Genomic DNA, 18,922 nt, shown 5'->3' with positions numbered 1-18,922 from the left:
AAAAAGTCACGAATGCGCATGTGCAGCAGAGGCCAGGGGCGTGACCTCGTCTCCTCCTCTGTACGCTTGCGCGCTGCTTTCTCCGCCCACCGCTCTAAGCGGAATGGTGAGTGGGTTTCCACACAGCGCCTCTTGCCGGAGCGCTCGGGAATTCACGCGTGCGCCTTACACTGAGAGGACTCGCACGTTGCCAGCAGCGAGCTCTAGGCGGCGTCATCCCTCCGGCCGGGACGAAGCACGCACGCGCGGAGGTTCGCACGCGGGAAGGGCGGGTGTGCACCGCGAGCATGCGCCCTGCGGAGCGAGACGGCGGCTCGGCGGGGTCATCCGAGCGCAGGCGCAGTGCGGTGTTTGTCTGCGGGACTGACGGGCGGCCGGGCGGTGCGCGGCGGCGGCGGGGAAGATGGCGGCGTCCTCCCTGGAGCAGAAGCTGTCCCGCCTGGAAGCAAAGCTGAAGCAGGAGAACCGCGAGGCCCGGCGGAGGATCGACCTCAACCTGGATATCAGCCCCCAGCGGCCCAGGCCCAGTAAGCACGGCGGCGTGGGGGAGGGGGCGAGCGGGGCGGGGCGCGCGCCGCGGGAGGCCCCGCCCCCGCATCCAGGCCCCGCCCCCGCTTCCGGGGCGCTCTAGCTCCTCCTCTCCGCCGCGCTCCCCGCTATCGGCCAGCGGTGAGAGTGTCACGGTGACCCGGGGGGCGTGGGGCCCGCGGGTTCGCGGGCAGCCCTCCCCACTGCTTGGGGGTTCCCCCTTAACGGGGCCTGGGAGCCTAGTTACCCGGCTCCAGGCGAGGCCCCCCACCTGATGACCCGCCCCCAATCACCGGGATCCTCGGAGCCTCTGGCACCTACCCTGAGCCTTGCTTCTCCTACTTCATACGACCGTGACCACATCCAGGTTCTCTGCTAAGATGTACACATCCCTTTTCACCAGCTGATTCTACTCCCGCCATCTCAGTGATTGTGTCAAGAGGTTCCCCCACCGCCCCCACCCCCGCTCCGTACCTGGGTCCTTGTCATCGGGATTTAGCAGATGAGCCACTCACGCTCACACACGCGCACCTGGGCAGGGGACACCTGAGGTCGCTTGACCATATTATAACCATCCCTGTGGTTGTGTCTGGTGCTCCATTCTCCCCCCTCTGGGATCTTGTCATTGGGCTCAGCGGACTCCCTCCCACATACAGTTTGCCCACGTACACCAGGCCCCCTCATACCCCTCTGACTCGTTTCACTGTTGCCATCTTTCTGGCTCCTCCAGAAATAAACACGCAACTCCCAAGCGTGGCAACTTTGTCATTTAGAATCAAGTGACTTCCCCATTCTTACACACCCACACCCACCCAGCCCGGGGACACCTGAGGCCAATGCGACTCTATCTAGGCATCCCAGGGCACATACACGTCCTTTCTTATCCCACAGTCTCAGTGCCTGTCTCCCTGGCGTCTTGTCATCTGGGGTCAAGAGCTACCCCCCAGCACCCACACCTGGCTCGGAATCACCATGACCACATCTAGTCTCCTTGTGGTTTCCTGCATGATCCCCTCCCCATATCCTTGAAGCTCAGAGGGAGTCAGATTTTTCCCCTCCCTACAGACCTGATGAACAGCAGCCCACACACATGCTTTCTGTTTTTGTTTTTGGCCGCACCGCGTGGCATGTGGCATCTTAGTTCCCCCACCAAGGATCGAACCTGTGCCCCCTGCATTGGAAGTGCAGTCTTAACCACTGGACCACCAGGGAATTCCCCTGCCCACACACACACGTGCTTTCTATGTCTCTCTTGACCCAGCAAATTGCTCTCCTTTTTATTCCCTCTGATATGATTCCCGTGGCTTATGTAGCTCCTTGTGAGGTCATCCTGACAGGAGGGGGAAGACACCTCCTCATCGGGGTTCCCCCATCACTGCCTGCTCACCCAGCCTGGCGCCCCCATCCTTGTGTAGGGTCCACTCGCCATCCTCCCTTTCCTGACCTGGGTCCGTGTGGGTTCCTCACTGGATTGGGGGGCGGGTGTCTCTTGGGGCCCAGAAAAAACCCCGAGGTGGCAGTGCTGGCATTGGACACTGCCTGGGGTAAGAAGCCCAGCCGGGACTGGAGGGTCCCCGCTGGGCTCTGCAGTGCCGCTCCCCCTCCAGCCCCAGCGTGGACGAGACAGGCCTAGGTACGGGGCCTGGGGTGCCTTGCAGGGTGGCTGTCCCAGATGCAGAGCGAGGCACGGTGAGACCCATGGCGAGCAGGCCCCGGGGAGCCCCCTCCAGGCGTCTGTGTCTGTGTCAGCTCCATCCCATCCTCCCAGTTCTCCCATCTCTGTCGGTTTCTACCCATCTCTGCAGTTTGGTGCCGCGTGCCTCCCCCTCCTCTTCGTTATGATTTGATTTGATTTCTTTTCTTTTGGACAAATCGGTTGTTTCCGTTGTGATTTATCGTGGTGTTGTTTTTTTTTTTTTTTTTTCTTCCTTTTCCCCATCCAGTTATTGTGATCACTCTAAGCCCTGCTCCTGCCCCGTCCCAACGAGCAGGTACCAGCCTTTTTATCATCGCTGCTTGGACCTCTGCACCATTGACCTAACCGCTGCCCCGGCCGCAGAATGCCATCCCCCCCTTCCCCCTCCCACGTGCTCCGTGTGTGCGTGTGCGCATCCCCCCCCCCCCCCACCCTCACTCTCTGTCCATCCACACCGTCAACGTCCGGCCCACCCGGCCACTTCCTCTGTCTTCTCACCTCCCGCTCCTCCCTTCCTCTCGGGCTCAGGTTTGGACTCCCTGGAGGAGGAAACAGACTCCCTCAGCGGCCGGGAGTCTGTCGCCTGCCAAGGGGGTCACGAGTGTCCGTGCGTGTGCCTGCAGGCGTGTGCATGAGCGGAGGGAGGGAGAGCTGGGCCCTGCGCCTGCTGGTCCCCCTCAGCAGCTCAGCGAAGCCGTGTCGCCCCCTGGGCTGAGCCGTGCTAGGCTTGGACTGAGCCCCTGTCCTCTCGGGGCTGGCGCTCCCCCGGGGGTGGGGGGCCCTGGGGGTTGGAGGGCTGTGAGCACTGAGGGCCTCCGGGCAGGAAGTGGAGGAGGCCCCGGCGCCTTGGAGGGAAGGCCGGGTGGAGCAGGGGAGCAGGGTTGCAGTTGGGAAGCCTCTGGAGAAGGTGGAATTTGAGCCAAGTCTCCTGGGAGGTGGGGGCAGCGCAGGGATGGAAGTAGAGGAAGCAGTCCCCCCAGGGCCCGAGGGCAGGTGCCAGTGGGTCTGGGAGCCGATGGGTGTGGGACATGCCTGTGCGAAGGGCGGGGGTGGTGAGATGGGGTGGGGGTCTGGTCTCGTTGGTTCTTGTGCGTGTGAGCAGGACTAGGTTGGGAAGTGTGTGTGTGTGTGTGTGTGTGTGTGTGTGTGTGCACGCGCGTGCGTGTGTGTCGGAAGGTGAGGGGCTCTGTGGCTCTGCTGGAGACCCTGTGGCATGTCGTCTCCCCGTCTGCGTGGGTTTGTGCCATGCCCTGTGTGCGTGTGCCTACGTGTGTCGACTGACAGCCTGGTACGTGTGAGGCTCCTGATGGCCGCATGCCCTCCCCACACCCGCCCCGTGTCCTTTCTCGTTCTCTTTCATTCATTCTACTCTCTCTCTCTTTCCCCTTCAGCCTCTCGCTCTCATTCTGCCCTCCTGACCTGCCGTGGGCCCGGTACCACCTCTGTGACTTCTGTTTTCAGGGTCTTTGTCTATCTCCCTCCACCCCACCTTAGCCACCCCGCGCCGGCCCCGCTCAGACGCCTACCGTGCGTCAGTTTGTGGGCCTGGCTGGAAGCCTCTGTCCCCTTACAGCCTTGGCCACGGGTTCTGGGGCAGCCCTCAGAGGGCCCGGTGGACTGTGTAAGGGAGGGGACCAACAGGACACCACACCGAGAGGTGTGGGGAGGAGAGGGGTGTGGTCCTCACTCAGAAAGGGGGCCCTGGTGCCCCAGGGAACCTGAACCTGACAGGGATCCAGGGTCCCGGTGCAGGGGGAGCTCGAGGGTCCTTGGGAGCCCCGGAGGTTGTCCAGCCAGAGAGGGAGGGATTAGGACTGGGATTCTGGCCCTGGCAGAGCAGAGCAGCGGGGAGGGCATGGGAGGAGAGGCCTCCGGGCCAGTGGAGGGGACTGGGCCCGGCCACGTCCCCGGGGTCCCCAGAGCTCTTCCATCACTCCCGCCAGGCCCTCCTAGGACTGCAGGCCAGGCTCATAGACCTGCCCCTCGCTCTGGCTGCGGTCAGGGTTGCAGGCCAGCAAAGCGCCCAGGCACCAGGTGCCGCACCATACCTGTCTCTACCCGTTGATCACTGGGCCCACGTCACCAGGTGCCTGGAGAACTGTGGGAGGAGAAGGTGGGCCGTGCGGGAAGTGTGGAGAGAGAGGAGAGGGCGTCAGCCAAGGGCTAAGGAGAATGGTGGGCCGTGCGGGAAGTGTGGAGAGAGAGGAGAGGGCGTCAGCCAAGGGCTAAGGAGAATGGTGGGCCGTGCGGGAAGTGTGGAGAGAGAGGAGAGGGCGTCAGCCAAGGGCTAAGGAGAATGGTGGGCCGTGCGGGAAGTGTGGAGAGAGAGGAGAGGGCGTCAGCCAAGGGCTAAGGAGAACGGCAGGCCCCCAGCTCCTGGCCTGCTCTCCAGGGGAAGGTGAACCTGGGAGGTGCTTGTAGCCTGCAGCCTCCCCAGCCAGGGGCTCCCCTTCTGGAGGCCGAGTGCCAGGGTCTCCGGGGTTCACTGGAGGGTCGTCACCCTGGCCCCCACTCCCCGCCCTGTGGCCCGCCCAGCCAGGAGGCTCCTAGGCCCTCAGGGAATCTGCTCTCCTTTCCCAGGCCCCTCTCCGGCCTGTCTCTGCAGCGCCTCCTCTGGGCAGCTGGGCCCCAAGTCTCAGCTCCCGTCTGTCTGTCTCCTGCCCTCCCGTCCCCTAATGCCGCCTGCCCGTCCTGGGGTGCCCGCTGCCTGCCCGCTGCCTGCCTGCCTGCCTGCCTGTAGCATGCCTGAGCTGTCCGCATGCAGGCTTCTGGAAAGAACCAAACTCGCCGCCTGGCCCGGCCCCTGCCCCCCACGTCCCGCTGGCCCCTGGAGGGGCTGTGCCACCTGGATCCCCTCACCCGGAGGACACAGGCCCAGCCTGGGGTCCTGCCCCTGACTCGTCGGCCCTAGCTCCGCAGGCCAGGCCGGGAGGCTCACCGATGAGCCCGCTGGCCAGAGGGCGGCCCTCCCTGACCCTGAAACAGAATGCTGGGCGAGGCAGCTGGAAGCCTGGGTCCCTTGCCCACTCTCTCCCCAGGGTGGTCCAGCCAAGGTCAGCGCTGCCCACAGCGCCAGAGCTCAGGCTGATCCCAGCAGGCATTCCTGCCTTGTGTGGTCCAGAGTGTGGGCGTGGTGGCCCTGGGCCTGCTTCCCAGGCGGAGGTGGGGAGGAAAGGGACACAGCGGGGAGGCTGCCTGCCCGAGGGAGGGCATCCGCCTCTGGGCCTCCGTTTTCTGTCAGGGGAGGCTTGGGGATGAACCCTCAGCCTCTGGGGACCACCCCACCTCAACAGCCCACCGCAAGCCCTTCCAGGTTGGAGGAGTGGGGGGGACGTGGGAAAAGGCACCTTAAGAGTGGTCTGGGAGCGGGGAGCTCCTCCAGCCCAGCAGGGCAGGGGGCTGTGCCGGCCTACCTGAGGGATGCCAGGGAGGGGACGATGAGGGTGCCAGGCCCTTGAGTTGGGGCCAGCTGGGAGCTAACCTCCTCCCCGCCCCTGGTTCTCACCACCCCAGCCCTGCAGCTCCCACTGGCCAATGATGGGGGCAGCCGCTCACCGTCCTCCGAGAGCTCCCCGCAGCACCCCACGCCCCCGGCCCGGCCCCGCCACATGCTGGGGCTCCCGTCAACCTTGTTCACACCCCGCAGCATGGAGAGGTGAGCGGCTAGGGTGGCTGGTGGGAGGGCCGGAAAGTCGGGGCTGGGGCGGGGCGGGGCGCAGGGCCAGCCTCAGGGAGGAGCTGGTGAGCTCTGTGGAACCCCTGTGTGTTAGGGGCTGGGGTGGCCTCAGGTTGGTCAGGACCCCCATTCACCGGCACCCACTCTCTGTCAACTCAGCATCGAGATTGACCAGAAGCTGCAGGAGATCATGAAGCAGACGGGCTACCTGACCATTGGGGGCCAGGTACCGCCCTCCCCTCGGCCCCCGCAGGGAGGGTGGGCAGGACGCAGCTGGTAGGATCTGGGTTGGGGTGGAGGGCAGAGGCCCGGTGGACCCCCAGCCCTGGCTGTCCTCGCCAGCGCTACCAGGCGGAAATCAACGACCTGGAGAACCTGGGGGAGATGGGCAGCGGCACCTGTGGCCAGGTGTGGAAGATGCGTTTCCGGAAGACGGGGCACGTCATCGCTGTCAAGGTGAGCCCGCCCCTGCCCCGGGTGGGCCCCGCGCCCCAGGCTCGGCGCTAAGGCCCCTGCTGTCCCGTGCAGCAAATGCGGCGCTCGGGGAACAAGGAAGAGAACAAGCGGATCCTCATGGACCTGGACGTGGTGCTCAAGAGCCACGACTGCCCCTACATTGTGCAGTGCTTCGGGACCTTCATCACCAACGTGAGCCGGCCGCCCGCCCCCCCAGCCTCCCATGCTGGTCTCTGAGCCAGCCCTGTGCCCCCCCGCCCCTCCCCCAGGACCCGAGCGTGTCTGGGGTGGGCAGGAGGGTACAGCCAACCCGCCAAGCTGCCACCTGCTGTCCCCGCAGACGGACGTCTTCATTGCCATGGAGCTCATGGGCACGTGCGCCGAGAAGCTCAAGAAGCGGATGCAGGGCCCTATCCCTGAGCGGATCCTGGGCAAGATGACAGTGGCGGTGAGCGGCTGGGTGGGGCGCGGGCGGGCGGGTGGCCCCCCCCCCCCCCAGGCCCCGTCCCTGCCATCACTGGTGCCCTCCTCTGCCCGCGCCACAGATCGTGAAGGCACTCTACTACCTGAAGGAGAAGCACGGCGTGATCCACCGGGACGTCAAGCCCTCCAACATCCTGCTGGATGAGCGGGGCCAGATCAAGCTCTGCGACTTCGGCATCAGCGGCCGCCTCGTTGACTCCAAAGCCAAAACGCGGAGCGCAGGTTGCGCTGCCTACATGGCAGTAAGTGGGGCCCAGCAGCGTCCGGCGGGCGGGCGTGAGGGGCGGCGCACCCACCCCAGCCACAGGGGTACATCCACCCTCTCCTACCTCCCACCGGCAGCCTGAGCGCATCGACCCCCCGGACCCCACCAAGCCCGACTACGACATCCGGGCCGATGTGTGGAGCCTGGGCATCTCCTTGGTGAGTTGGGGCCCCTGCTCTCCGAGACCAGGGGTGGGGTCTTCTCGGGGTATGGAGTCAGGTGGCGGGAAAGGGCAGGATCCTGTCCTTGGCCGGCCCAGCCCTGCTCGTCTCTCTCCCAGGTGGAGCTGGCGACGGGACAGTTTCCCTACAAGAACTGCAAGACGGACTTTGAGGTCCTCACCAAAGTCCTACAGGAAGAACCCCCGCTCCTGCCCGGTCACATGGGCTTCTCGGGGGACTTTCAGTCCTTCGTCAAAGACTGGTGAGGGGACTTCCCTGGTGGCACAGCGGTTAAGACTCCACGCTCCCGATGCAGGGAGCCCGGGTTCGATCCCTGGTCAGGGAACTAGATCCCACATGCATGCCGCAACTAAGAGTTAAAGACTGGTGAGGAGCCCCGGCCCCGCCCTCCGCTCTGGAAGGCAGGGCGAGGTCAGATGTGGCCCTGCACCCAGGCCACTGGGGAGGGGAGAGGGGCCCCAGGATGGGGTGGGGGCTGGAGCCCGAGCCCCGGGAGCTAGGAGTTGGGTTTGGACTCAGCCTGAGGGGACACCTGGCCCCAGGGGTACTTGGCAGGGTAGCCCTTGGGCTTCACCTTGGGGGAGCGGTGAACAAGCAGAGGCACCCCAGGGCTAAGGGCTCTGAGTGTCCTGCACCAACTGGCAAGAGGAGCGCACGCGGGACGTCCACATCGGAGCCTCCTGTGGGGGAGCCCACCCACCTCTCCCATGGGTGTCTCACGGCGCACGTTGGGCTTCTGTCACGTTGGGGGGCCCAAGCGCAGGGCCGGGAGGTTGCGGGCTTCTACCCACAGATCTTGCAGACCCGACTCAGCCACGAGGGCGGCCAGGCCCCTCCTCCTTGCTCTCACTTCTCTTCCTCTCCTCTTCTCTCTCCAGCCTTACTAAAGATCACAGGAAGAGACCAAAGTATAATAAGCTACTTGTGAGTACCCGGGGCCCCTCCCCAGCCCACATCCTAAGCCCCCCGCCACACTGGACGCCGGGCCTGAGCAAGGCCAGCAGGGAAGACGCCCTTGCCCTAAGTGCCCCGCCTTGGGCCCCACAGGAACACAGCTTCATCAAGCGCTACGAGACGCTGGAGGTGGACGTGGCATCCTGGTTCAAGGATGTCATGGCGAAGACCGAGTCGCCGCGGGCGAGCGGGGTCCTGAGCCAGCACCACCTGCCCTTCTTCAGGTAGCCGCACAGCGGCGGCCAGCCCACTGGGGGCCGGGGGCGTGGCCACCGGCCCCCCCTTCCCCACCCGGCCACCCAGCTGCCCGCCAGGGGAGCCCTGGGACCTGGACGGCCGCCGAGGGCTGAGGACAGAAAGTAGGGGGCGCCGACCCACCCCTGACTCCCTGCCCACCAGCCATGGACAGATGGGCCCACCAGGCCCCAGCCCTTCCCGTCCCAGGATCAGCCGGCCGTGCGCATCCCCCCCGACAGACACTGTGAACGGAAGACAGCAGGCCGCGAGCAGACTCGCTATTTATTCAGTTGTAACCTCTGGGCTGGGGCGGCCCCCGGGGGCCGGGAGAGAGCCGCCCGTCCTGTCCCCTCCCCTCCACACCGCGCTGTCCCACTGCCGCCTCGCACGCACATGCACCCTGGCTCCGTCTCCCTCTCTCTGTCCCCTCCCTCTCTACCTCTCTGGCTTTCCCTGTCTCCCTCCCTGCCTCTGCCTCTCTCCTGGCCCAGGCCCTGCCACCCCCGGCGGGACCCCTGGGTCCGTTTAGGTCTCCGGCAAGCCATGAGTCAGTTGGCTGGCGTCCTTGCCCTGGGCAGGCGGGCTGGACGTTGTGACTGCAGCCAGACCCGGGCTGGTCTCTCTCTCTCTCTTTTTGATCTCAGGGGGTCCTTTTTGGAGTTTATCGTATTTTATTGTACTTGGTGGGGTGTTTGGGGGGGGTGGGGGGAGGAGAAGAGCTTGTTCTCATGGGGTTTGTCGGTACCTTCAGAAACTTTTACCAAAGTCATGTTTAGCTGCTTGTGGTGGCAGCCCCCCCGATGGCCCACGGGCGCTGGGGGGCTGGGGGCCGAGCCGTGGGGCCTGGGCCACCCCGCTGGGGAGAGACTAGTCCCAAAGGTGGGCTCAGGGGGGGCGGGGTGCCCCTCCCTCGGGGCTGGAGACTGGCCACAGCTTGTAGGGGTGAGTTGAGGACCTCGGGGGGTGTGGAGGGAGCCCAAGGGGCCGTGGCCACACAGGGTGGCCTTCAGGGAAGGCAGGCGTGGGGCATGGTGGAGGGCAGCAGGTGCCGGTGAGGCAAGAGGCGGAGGAGGGAATGGGTGACAGGAGCGGGGGCCATAGGGCCCGGGGAGGCAGGGATTGAGGGTGTGTGGAGTGGACGTGGGGGTCTGAGGATGTGTGACAGGGACAGAGGTGGGGCAGGCCGAGGGCTGGGCGTGTGGAGGCAGTCATGCCCTCGTAGTGGCCCTGAGCGCCCCTCGACTCACCCAGAGCTGGCCAGTCCCCAGCCCACGCTGAGGCCCGGGGCCCGGCATCCCCGGGACCCTGGGGAGCAGCCAGAGCAGGAGGGGGTGTGTTTCCTTTTTGTTGGTGATGCATGCAAATCAAGTGGACAACGAAATAACAGAACAAAAAAAAAAGAAAAACAAAAGAAAACTCCAGAAAAACCACAAAAAGCAACCAACACCAAAGGTGAGGAAGGTCGCTGGATGTAGCTGAAGCAATCTAGACTAGGCATCACTGTACCCTCCATCTATCTCACTGACTGTAGTTGCTACTAGGATAGTCACAAAACGCCGCATGTTTTAAAAAGTACTCGAAGTCATCTTTTCTCTGCCCCCCCCTCGGGGGAGGCCACCTTCTCTCGCTCCAATCCCCTTTGTGAGGGGAGGGGGCAGGGTGCGGGGCCAGTAGGCCTGGCCCCCGCCCTCCCTCATGGGCCCCAGCCACAGGGGCCTTTGTGGGTAGCCGGGAAGGTTGCGTGGCTGGCCCCAAGGGCCAGCTGCCTGAGTTTATTTTTATTTAACTTTATTTTCTGTTTTGTGAGTGTGTGTCGGCCCGTTCCCCCTCCTCACCTTCAGTGTTAAATGGGAGCCTCTCCTTCCCCCCCCTGCCTTTTCCATGTCTCCCTGCCCCCCACCCCAGTCACCAGTCACCAGCCATCCCTCTCCATCAGGCAGAGGGTGAAGTGGGCAGGTGGGGGCCTGGGGCGGCCTGGGCCCAGCCCATGGTCCACAACCCCTTCTCAGGCCGCCAGTACTGCCCCATCCCTTTTTAAAACGAAACGCCCTCGTTTGTAAATCCTTAGACGCTTGAGAATAAAACCCCTCCCTTTTCTTCTGCTGTGTCTGTGGTGTATGTCCTGAGCCTGGCAGGGCCTGGCAGTGAGGTGGGGGAAGGGGCCAGGGAAGGGGTCGTGAGCCCCGACCTTGGGGCTGGGGGCAGCTGGGGGATCGGGACCATTCTGGTGGATGGGGCCTCTGCAGCGAAGAGAGGCAGGCAGGGCTGGGGGCTGGTGGGGTGGTGTTTGTAGTGACTAGCCCCATATCTAATGGCCAGTGTGAGGGACCTCCCCCCAACCCAATAGCTACTGGTCTGGCCAGAGAGCCCTTAATCCCCAGCAGGCCTTGGCCGTGGGCTCTGATGTCGGCCCATCAGTGTGCCGCCCCCGCTCCCTGCCTCCCCAAATGGCCCCCCAGCCAAGGCCAGAGCCGCCTGCCCACCTGCTGGGCCCAGTGCTGCCTCAGCCGGTCCAGCATGCTGGGCACCGTGATCCTGCTGCTGGCCCTGCTCCCAGGGACGACCACCGTGCCCAGCGAGCCAGCTGGTATGTACAGGCAAGGGGACATGGCCCAGCACACCTCCATTCCCGTGTTACCCTTTCTCAGTGCACCCTCTCATCCAACCCCCTGGGGGAACGGGGGTGGGTGGGAGGTGGGGTCTGCCCCGTCCCCCGTTTTCCAGGTTCTCTGGGATCCCCAACTTCTTCGAAGTCCCGGCAGCCATGGTGAGACCAAGGGCTGTGGGAGGGGAGCAGTCTGCGCCAATGCTTTTAGGGACTGTCTGTGCCGGTGATCCTGGACATTTGAGTACATCCTTTGATGAGGACCCCAGCTGAGCGCCTCCTTAAGGCAGAGGTCTGTGTCATTGTGGTGCATGTGTGTGTGATCACACACCCCAGTGGAGGCTCCCCTGTGCCTCTACCCTTTGCCGCTGCTGCCCTCAGCCTGCGAGTGAGTGAGGAACACCGCCAAAGGGAAAAGGCCCAGACCCTGGTGGCCAGGTTGGGCCTCCACGATGCCCAAAGGGCTGGGGGGAGAGCACCTTGCTATTCTTCCCTCCCCTTAGAAAGGCAAGAATGGGGCCGGCACCCTCCCCCCAAACGGCCCTGCTGTGACCCCAGAGGAGCCCCTGGTCCTCGGTGGGTGAGCGGGGGGGTTCAGACTCCAGAAGGGGAGGACCTTTGACCTCACCCAGGCAGACCCTCCACCATCAGGTGCCCCTCGACCCCTTCCCGGCCAGGGATTCCCTCGCTCACTGGGGGTGGAGAAGTAGAGGTCTGGGAAGGGGGCTCCTCCCCAGGAAGGCGCAGCTTTGCGCCCAGGCTCAGTGGCTGGGCTGGGATGTCCCCCGGGTCTCCAGGGAGTACATCACAGCTGCTTTTCAGCTGGCGGTGGGAAGCGCGGAGACGAGCGCGGGTGAATCCTCCACCGCAACTGCACCCATTTTCCAAAGTAGGCAGTGGAGGCGAGGTTGGCTCACTTGCCAGGGGGGCCTAAGGGACAGCGCATCCTCCTTCCCCTGTGCCACCCTTTCTCCCTGCCAGCGTCCCCGTTCCCCGCGGCGCCAGGGCCCAGGCTGCGCCGACCCCTTTTCAGTCTGGAGCTGTCGGACGCGGAGGACGCCTTCCCGCGCCGCGCGGGGCCGCTGGAGGTCCCGGCCGACAGCCGCGTGTTCGTGCAGGTACGGACGGGGGGCTCATCGAGGCCGGGTGGCAGCCGGTGGGGGGCAGCCGACCCTGACCGCGACCCCGCCCCCCAGGCGGCCCTGGCCCGTCCCTCCCCGCGCTGGGGCATGGCCCTGCACCGCTGCTCGGTGACACCATCCTCACGCCCGACCCCGGGCCCCGCCCTGGCGCTGCTGCGCGGGGGCTGTTCCGCCGACTCCTCGGTCACCTTCCCGACACCGCGGCCGCTCCCAGGTGCCGCTCGCCCCGCGCGCTTCAGCTTCCGCCTGCGCCCGGTCTTCAACGCCTCTGTGCAGTTCCTGCACTGCCAGCTGAGCCGCTGCCGCCGCCTCCGGGGAGCCCGCCAGACGCCTGCGCCTCTGACGCTGCCTCCACCGTCGCCGGTGCTAGGGCACGGGGCGGGGAATCTGGGCGCCCGGGCCCGTCGGGGGCTGGGCACAAGAGCCTCTGGCATCTGAGGGAGAAGCCCCTTAGGGTTTGGGGATCTGGGAGCTTTTGGACGTGCGGGCGGAGGTACCTCGAAACTGGGAGTAGGCACTGGGTCTCAGGCTGGGGTTGGGCGCAGGGACGTCCGAAGGGGCCGAATTTCCAGGGGTCTAGTGGTGCGACACCTGGTTGCAATATAGTGCTGGACACAGATCTCTTGGGAGCCCTGGGGACCCGCCCCTGGAGCCGGGGCCCTGACGTCCCCGCCTCTTGCCTCCCCCTCCTCCCAGTGTCTGCCTCAGGATGAGGCGTGCGCGGGCGCCGGCAGTGGCCGCGATGAGAGTCTGGGTGCCGACAGCCCTCACCTGCACACGCTGACGCAGCCCATCGTGGTCACGGTGCCGCGGCTGCCCCCCAGTGAGCACGCAGCAGTCCTCAGCGGGGGTCTCTGGGGTCGGGAAGGGGGATGGGGAGGACATCTGAGGCATGAGCCCAGTCTCTGCGTTGTACTCCTCACAGGGCCACCCAAGGGCGTCCCCGGCACAGCCGTGCGACCCGAGCCTCCCGCGCCGGCCCCGGGGGTCCTGGAGCCCGCGCCGGTGGTAGCACTTGTGTTGGCCGCCTTCGTGCTGGGCGCCGCTCTGGCCGCCGGGCTCGGCCTCGTCTGCGCTCACTCAGGTACCAACCTGGGTCCGCCGGGATCTCCGCCTGGGCCCCAGCCTATTCCCACGAGTCCGGACCCCTGGTCGCAGCGATCCCAGCCTGCTCGGGCCTGACCATCCCTAGACCTGCTTCCGCTATGCCTGCAGCAGCCCCCCAGGGGGCGCCCTTGCCCCGGCCCAGCGCGCGGCAACCCCTACTCCTCAGCCTGCCTCTCCTCTCCAGCGCCCCCGCCCCCCGGCCCGCCCCCGAGAGCCTCGCCCAGCGGCCCACCGCCCAGGAGGCCCCAGTGAGGCAGGTAAGTGTTAGGGGGAGGGAAGAGGGGGAGTGTAACCTGGGGCCGGTAGGACGGATGGAGGAGGGAGGTGATAATGACTCTTCATAGCGTGTTCTCTCTGCCAGGCGGAGTACCAAATGTTTTACGCATATTAATCCTTGTAACCAGCTTCAGGTAGATACTCTTATAATCCCCATAATAGAGATTTAAAAATGAGGTACTCTCTGAAATTAACTTGCCAAAGGTCACAAAATTTGGTGGAGCTGGGATTCGAAATCACGTAGTGGGTGACCCGCGGCCGACTGCGGGCTTAGTGTCGTAAGAAAGAACCTCAACACCTCAGACAGGCACACTAGGCAAGGAGAATTCGGGTTTCAGACCTAGCACCCACCCTCGCCCCGGCACACAGACTGATGGGACGGCCAATGATCGGTTGGGAAGGGGGTGACCTGACGTAGCGTCCTCTCCCCTGCTCAGCCTGAGTCGCCCCTCTCCAGAGATAGCGCGCCCCCATCAGGGTCCGGAGACATACCAGCCACAGCCTTGGACCAGGCCCGCCAGGACCTGAGACTCGATGGGACTAAGATCCCTGCGCCCCGCGCCCCCTCTTGCTCCTCCTCCCACCCTCCCACCCGGGCTCAGAATAAACATCTGGCCTGAACTGCAGCGTTCTGAAGTCTGCGTGTGCGCGTGGCGCGGGGGTGGGGATTCCAGGGTGGAAAAGGTCCAGACTGGAGGGGTGGAGCTTTGGGGCGGGGCTCATAAGCCCTTATATATACGCGTGCGGTTACCGCCCAGGGGAGCCCCAAGGGCATTTTGTCCCAAACAAAGAGGGGACACCCAACCCCACCAGCTTAAATTTAAAAATAAGCCTCGTTTCCTTCTCCACCCCTGCACCGCCCACCTGCCTTCTCAACCCCAGGATTTCTCTGCTCTCCACTCCCACCGCCCGGACCCTGCCCTCGCTAGGGCCTCGAGCTCAGGCCTCTGCTCCAGTCTCCTCTCCGTCTAGCCTAAAGGTCCTTAAATCCCTCCTGCCCGAGCTTCTCCCTCCTCAGAGCATAGACAAGGGGGGGACTATTAGCTCCATTTTACGGTTGAGGAAACTGAGGCTCGGCAAGGCCAAATCACTTGCTCACCAGTCACGGCTGGCCGACCCCACAGCCCAGGCTCTTGGCTACAAAGCACATAATAGGAGTTTCACAAGACGTAGTCCTGGAAGGGAGGGAGGGCACGAGATCTAAGAACTTGGCTCCAGTTCACGAATGAGATAGAATGCGGGCGGGGGGTCTCGTTCGCCCCCGCCTCAGTTAGATGCCAGTCTCCCCATTACTTCCCGGGGAGGCAGTTCCCTTCGGCCCGCAAACGCAGAGCCACGCCCCCATCTACGTCTGCTTCCGCGCGGGGTCTTTTTGGCCCCAGCGGCCGCCGTAACCCCGCCCACTAAGGAAACGGCCCCGGAGCGACGACACCGCCCTCACCCGCCTCACCGGCATGAAGCCCCCGCAGCGGCGGCGAGCGGCCCCGGCGCGCTATCTGGGTGAGGTGACCGGCCCCGCGACCTGGAGCGCCCGCGAGAAGCGGCAGCTGTTACGACTACTGCAGGCGCGACGGGGCCAGCCGGAGCCGGACGCCGCCGAACTGGCCCGGCAGCTGTCGGGCCGGAGCGAGGTCGAGGTGAGAGGGGTCTCGGGATGGGAGCGAGGCTGGAGGCGGGGCTAGGATGTGTTCGGGGCTTGCGGAGGGGCGGGCCCTGGGAGTTGGCGGGACGAGAGTGAGGCTTGGGGGCGGGGCCTTGGAGTGGACGGGTCGAGGGTGAGGCGGGGGCGAGGTTGAGGAACCGGAAGAACGCCGGAGGAGGCGGGACTAGTGCAAGGCTGGGCCTTGTGTGCCTGCGAGAAGCTGAGGGCGGGGCGAGGGCGGAACATAGCCGAGGGGCGGGGCGAGAAGGAGGCAGTGCTGCGGCAGGCTGAGGGGCGGGGCGAAGCCAAGATTTAGGGGCGGGGCGAACTCTGAGTTAGAGCGGAGGCGCCGGACTGGGTGGGAGGCGCAGAGGGACTGGGCGGGAATGAGGTTGAAGTGAGAGTCAGGAAATGGGGCGGAGTGGACGAAGCGGGTAGGTGACTAGGGTAGTACTTAGCACGGGGGTGGGCCCTGGCTGCGGGGAGGAGCCAGAACCGGCCAGGGCCTTACATCTTTGTCGGGTAGCTGGTCACACCTGGGGCCTTGGCCCAAGACCCTTGGGCAGAGTCCCTATGACCCTTAACTCCGGGCCAGCGGGAGGCTAGGAGCAGTGGCCGGCCCTGGAGCAGGCAGTGGACTGCCTAGCCCTGGGCTTCTAGAAGGTCCATTTGGCCTCATCCCCTCACTTCCCCAGATCCAGGACTTTCTCCGGCACCTCAAGGGTCGAGTGGTCCGAAAGGCTACTCAGATGATGCATCCAGGTGGCCCACAGGGTCCAAGGCGCCGGGAAACACAGACCCCGGCCCCCATCGAGGTGAGGCGGGGTGAGGCTCCCCAGGGCCGGCCCCTGGAGGATGAGGTGGGAGTTGGGGGGATAACCTGGTCAGGGGAGCCCCCGGAGGGGTAGGGCTTGGGGGACTCCTGAGGGTTGATCCCTGAGCACCTTCTGGTTGCTCTACCCAGGTGTGGATGGATCTGGCTGAGAAGATAACAGGCCCGCTGGAGGAGGCCCTGACCGTGGCTTTCTCACAGGTACAGCCATCCCCCAGGCAGGATGGGGGTATCCCGGGGACGGGGTCATATATTTGAGTCTAATTAAGCTGGACCTGGTTCCTGGGTCCCTTCCTCTTGCCAGCTCTGTGACTCTCGTCCGTCACCGGACACCCTAGCCTCAGTGTCCGCACTTCTGAGGCCCTCTGCTGAATGTGACGCCTTCCTCAGGGTGGCAGGGAGGATTTGGAGGTGGAAGGCTGTCTCCGGCAGGGCAGGGGAGTAGCCCACGGGGACACTTCTGCCTTTCCTTGCCTGATCTCTCTGCCTGCCAGGTGCTCACCATCGCGGCCACGGAGCCCAACAGCCTCCTGCACTCCAAGCCCCCCAAGCCCACGCAGGCTCGTGGAAAGCTACTGCTCCTCAGCGCCCCTGGAGGGCAGGAGGACCTGGGCCCTGAGGCTCCTGGCCCCGCCCCTGAGGCCCCTCGACGGCAGGAGTCTCCTGGCCCCGCCCCCAAGACACAAGGCCCTGCCCCTGAGGCGTCCTCTGAGTCCCTGGCTGGCCCGTCCGCTGAGGAAGACTTTTCTGTGGACTTTGAGAAGATCTACAAGTACCTGTCGTCCATCTCCCGCGGCGGCCGAGGCCCTGAGCTTTCCGCAGCTGGTGAGAAGGGAGGGGCCGACGATCTGGGGGTGGGAGTCTCTGGCCGTGGGAGTCTCCGGCGGCAAGCCCCGCCCTTCCCTCACCCGTCCCCTTTCCATCCATCACCAGAGTCAGCTGTGGTCCTTGACCTGCTCATGGCACTTCCTGAGGAGTTGTCCCGCCTGCCCTGCACCGCCCTGGTTGAACATATGTCGGATATGTACCTACACCTGATGGCCCCCCAGCCCAACCCTGCCAGTGGGGGCCTGGGGTCTGGGGCTGAGGCTGACGGGACAGGTTCCAGGGGGCAAGAGGAGGCTGGCCAGGCCACTCCTCAGGCCCCTGAGAATGCTGGGCCCAGCGAACCGATATCCACTTGGCAAGCAGCTGGGATCTGCCCCCTGAACCCATTCCTGGTACCCCTGGAGCTTCTGGGCCAGGTGGCCACCCCTGCAAGGTGAGGGGCCCAGCACCTCACCAGACACACCAGACATCGGTGAGCCCCCAGGCCCTCAATCCTGCTTGGGCTGGCACTGGGTTGTCATTGAGGATCTTGCCACAGTGGAAGGTCCCTGGCGCAGTGTGCAGTATAGGTCGCCTATAAGATGCTCGATACAGCATGGGTCTCAGAAATGGAAGCACAGGGAATTCCCTGGCGACCCAGTGGTTGGACTACACGCTCTCCCTGCCGAGGGCCTGTGTTCAATCCCTGGTCGGGGAACTAAAAACCCACAAGCTGTGCAGCATGGCCAAAAAAAAAAAAAAAAACGAAGCAAAGTTGTACAGGGTTTCAGCCATAGAACTGGGGTGAGGGGGTTCCAGCCAGATGGCTGGGCTAAAATCACCCTCAAATACTCCCCCCACTGGTTCCTCATCCCTCCTGAAGTCCTGTATCCAGTGTCCTGTAACTGTGAATAAAGTTCTGGTCTATCCCCCTGGCTCTCTTTCTCCTGTGAGTTACAGGTGGGAGGGGGCCCAGAATCAGAGGTAGGGAGCCATAGCTTGGAGTCCTGGGGACGGAGCGGGGACATGCCAGGGAGGAGGGTGTGGTCTTCAGTAAAGGCCACTGCACCAGGTCCAGTCTGATGCCATCTGGAGCGACCCTGGCTTGGCTGTGAGGGGACCCTTGTTGATTGTTGTTTGGAGGGTCTAGGCCTGAGCCTGACCCGTGTTGGGGAAAGGTTTTCAGAGCCCAATGACTCTCCATCATACAGATGGAGGGGAGAGGCTAGCAGAGTGAGGGTGGCCAGGTCAGGGGAGCTGGACTCCTGACCACGGGAGGGTTAAAGGTGGGCTGCCCATGTGGCAGGAAGTTGGAGGGAGGGGAGTGAGTCCCTGAGGTAGCCTTGGGGAAGCAAGTGGGGGAGGGAGGGAGAGCTGGAGGGGCCTTAGGAGCAGGGAAGGGGGAGCAGAGCTGGGTGGAGGAGGGGGCTGGGGTCCTGGCCGTGGCCAAAGGCCTCCAATTCCCAGAGGTGCTGCCAGGTCTCCCTGCACGGGGCCCCCCCTCCCTCAGCCTCCCTGAGCGTGTGGATTCAGGGGCAGGCTGGTGAGGGTCGGGTGGGGGAACCGGGTGTCCTCCTACGGCACCAACTTCCCCCAAATCGAACCAGTCCTCTGAAAGCCAGTGAATTTTCTGTTCGCGGAGCCTGTGCATTCACACAGCCTTCCTTTTATAGCAACGCTCGTCTCTCCCCACACACACTGCACACGGCTCCCCCCGGGGGCGCACAACACATCTCGAAGGCGGGCCGTGGAGCGGAGCCAGCCCACTCCATGACCAAGGCCTCACAGCACCAGCCCCGTGGTGTCCAAAGTGCACATGCTGAGGGTGGGACGGAGGGACCAGGTCAGAGAGGTTTGGGGCTGCAGGTGTGGTCACAGTACCAGAAGGCCGTGCCAGTTCTTGGAGACAACCTCCAGGGCTGGCTGAGGGCACCCCATCCCGGCTCCCTACCAGGCTAAGTCCATTCCATGGCCCCCAGCGTCTCCTCACGTCACGGGAAAGAAGGGTGGTCTTGGCTGTTCCTGGAGCGAGGG

At 64.7% G+C, this 18,922-nt stretch overlaps 3 protein-coding genes across 4 annotated transcripts; all 3 read left to right on the top strand.

The window, feature by feature from the left end:
• The first annotated feature begins 351 nt into the window (after positions 1 to 351).
• On the top strand, positions 352 to 9,169 carry MAP2K7 (mitogen-activated protein kinase kinase 7). Of its 2 annotated transcripts, XM_068537095.1 has the most exons (12): positions 352 to 527; positions 2,472 to 2,519; positions 5,738 to 5,879; positions 6,060 to 6,126; positions 6,243 to 6,356; positions 6,429 to 6,548; positions 6,697 to 6,804; positions 6,902 to 7,081; positions 7,182 to 7,262; positions 7,385 to 7,527; positions 8,165 to 8,210; positions 8,334 to 9,169. In XM_068537095.1, exons 1-12 carry the CDS (start codon positions 404 to 406, stop codon positions 8,466 to 8,468), a joined length of 1,308 nt encoding a protein of 435 aa, XP_068393196.1. In that variant the 5' UTR covers positions 352 to 403; the 3' UTR covers positions 8,469 to 9,169. The 2 variants fall into 2 exon arrangements, with proteins under 2 accessions (XP_068393196.1, XP_068393198.1); XM_068537097.1 differs by lacking the exon at positions 2,472 to 2,519.
• A 1,825-nt stretch (positions 9,170 to 10,994) lies between these two features.
• TGFBR3L (transforming growth factor beta receptor 3 like) lies at positions 10,995 to 14,185 on the top strand. Its single transcript, XM_068537098.1, has 8 exons — positions 10,995 to 11,064; positions 12,064 to 12,200; positions 12,279 to 12,587; positions 12,671 to 12,679; positions 12,921 to 13,047; positions 13,150 to 13,308; positions 13,516 to 13,588; positions 14,045 to 14,185. Exons 1-7 carry the CDS (start codon positions 10,995 to 10,997, stop codon positions 13,581 to 13,583), a joined length of 879 nt encoding a protein of 292 aa, XP_068393199.1. The 3' UTR covers positions 13,584 to 13,588; positions 14,045 to 14,185.
• A 466-nt stretch (positions 14,186 to 14,651) lies between these two features.
• On the top strand, positions 14,652 to 17,823 carry SNAPC2 (small nuclear RNA activating complex polypeptide 2). Its single transcript, XM_068534944.1, has 5 exons — positions 14,652 to 15,244; positions 15,945 to 16,064; positions 16,214 to 16,282; positions 16,576 to 16,906; positions 17,015 to 17,823. Exons 1-5 carry the CDS (start codon positions 15,062 to 15,064, stop codon positions 17,344 to 17,346), a joined length of 1,035 nt encoding a protein of 344 aa, XP_068391045.1. The 5' UTR covers positions 14,652 to 15,061; the 3' UTR covers positions 17,347 to 17,823.
• The last annotated feature ends 1,099 nt before the right edge of the window (positions 17,824 to 18,922 follow it).

Source organism: Eschrichtius robustus, chromosome 2, assembly GCF_028021215.1.
Source record: "Eschrichtius robustus isolate mEscRob2 chromosome 2, mEscRob2.pri, whole genome shotgun sequence".
Taxonomy (NCBI): domain Eukaryota; kingdom Metazoa; phylum Chordata; class Mammalia; order Artiodactyla; family Eschrichtiidae; genus Eschrichtius; species Eschrichtius robustus.
The sequence above is the reverse complement of the archived record's forward strand: the minus strand, read 5'-3'. Positions and strand labels throughout refer to the sequence as shown.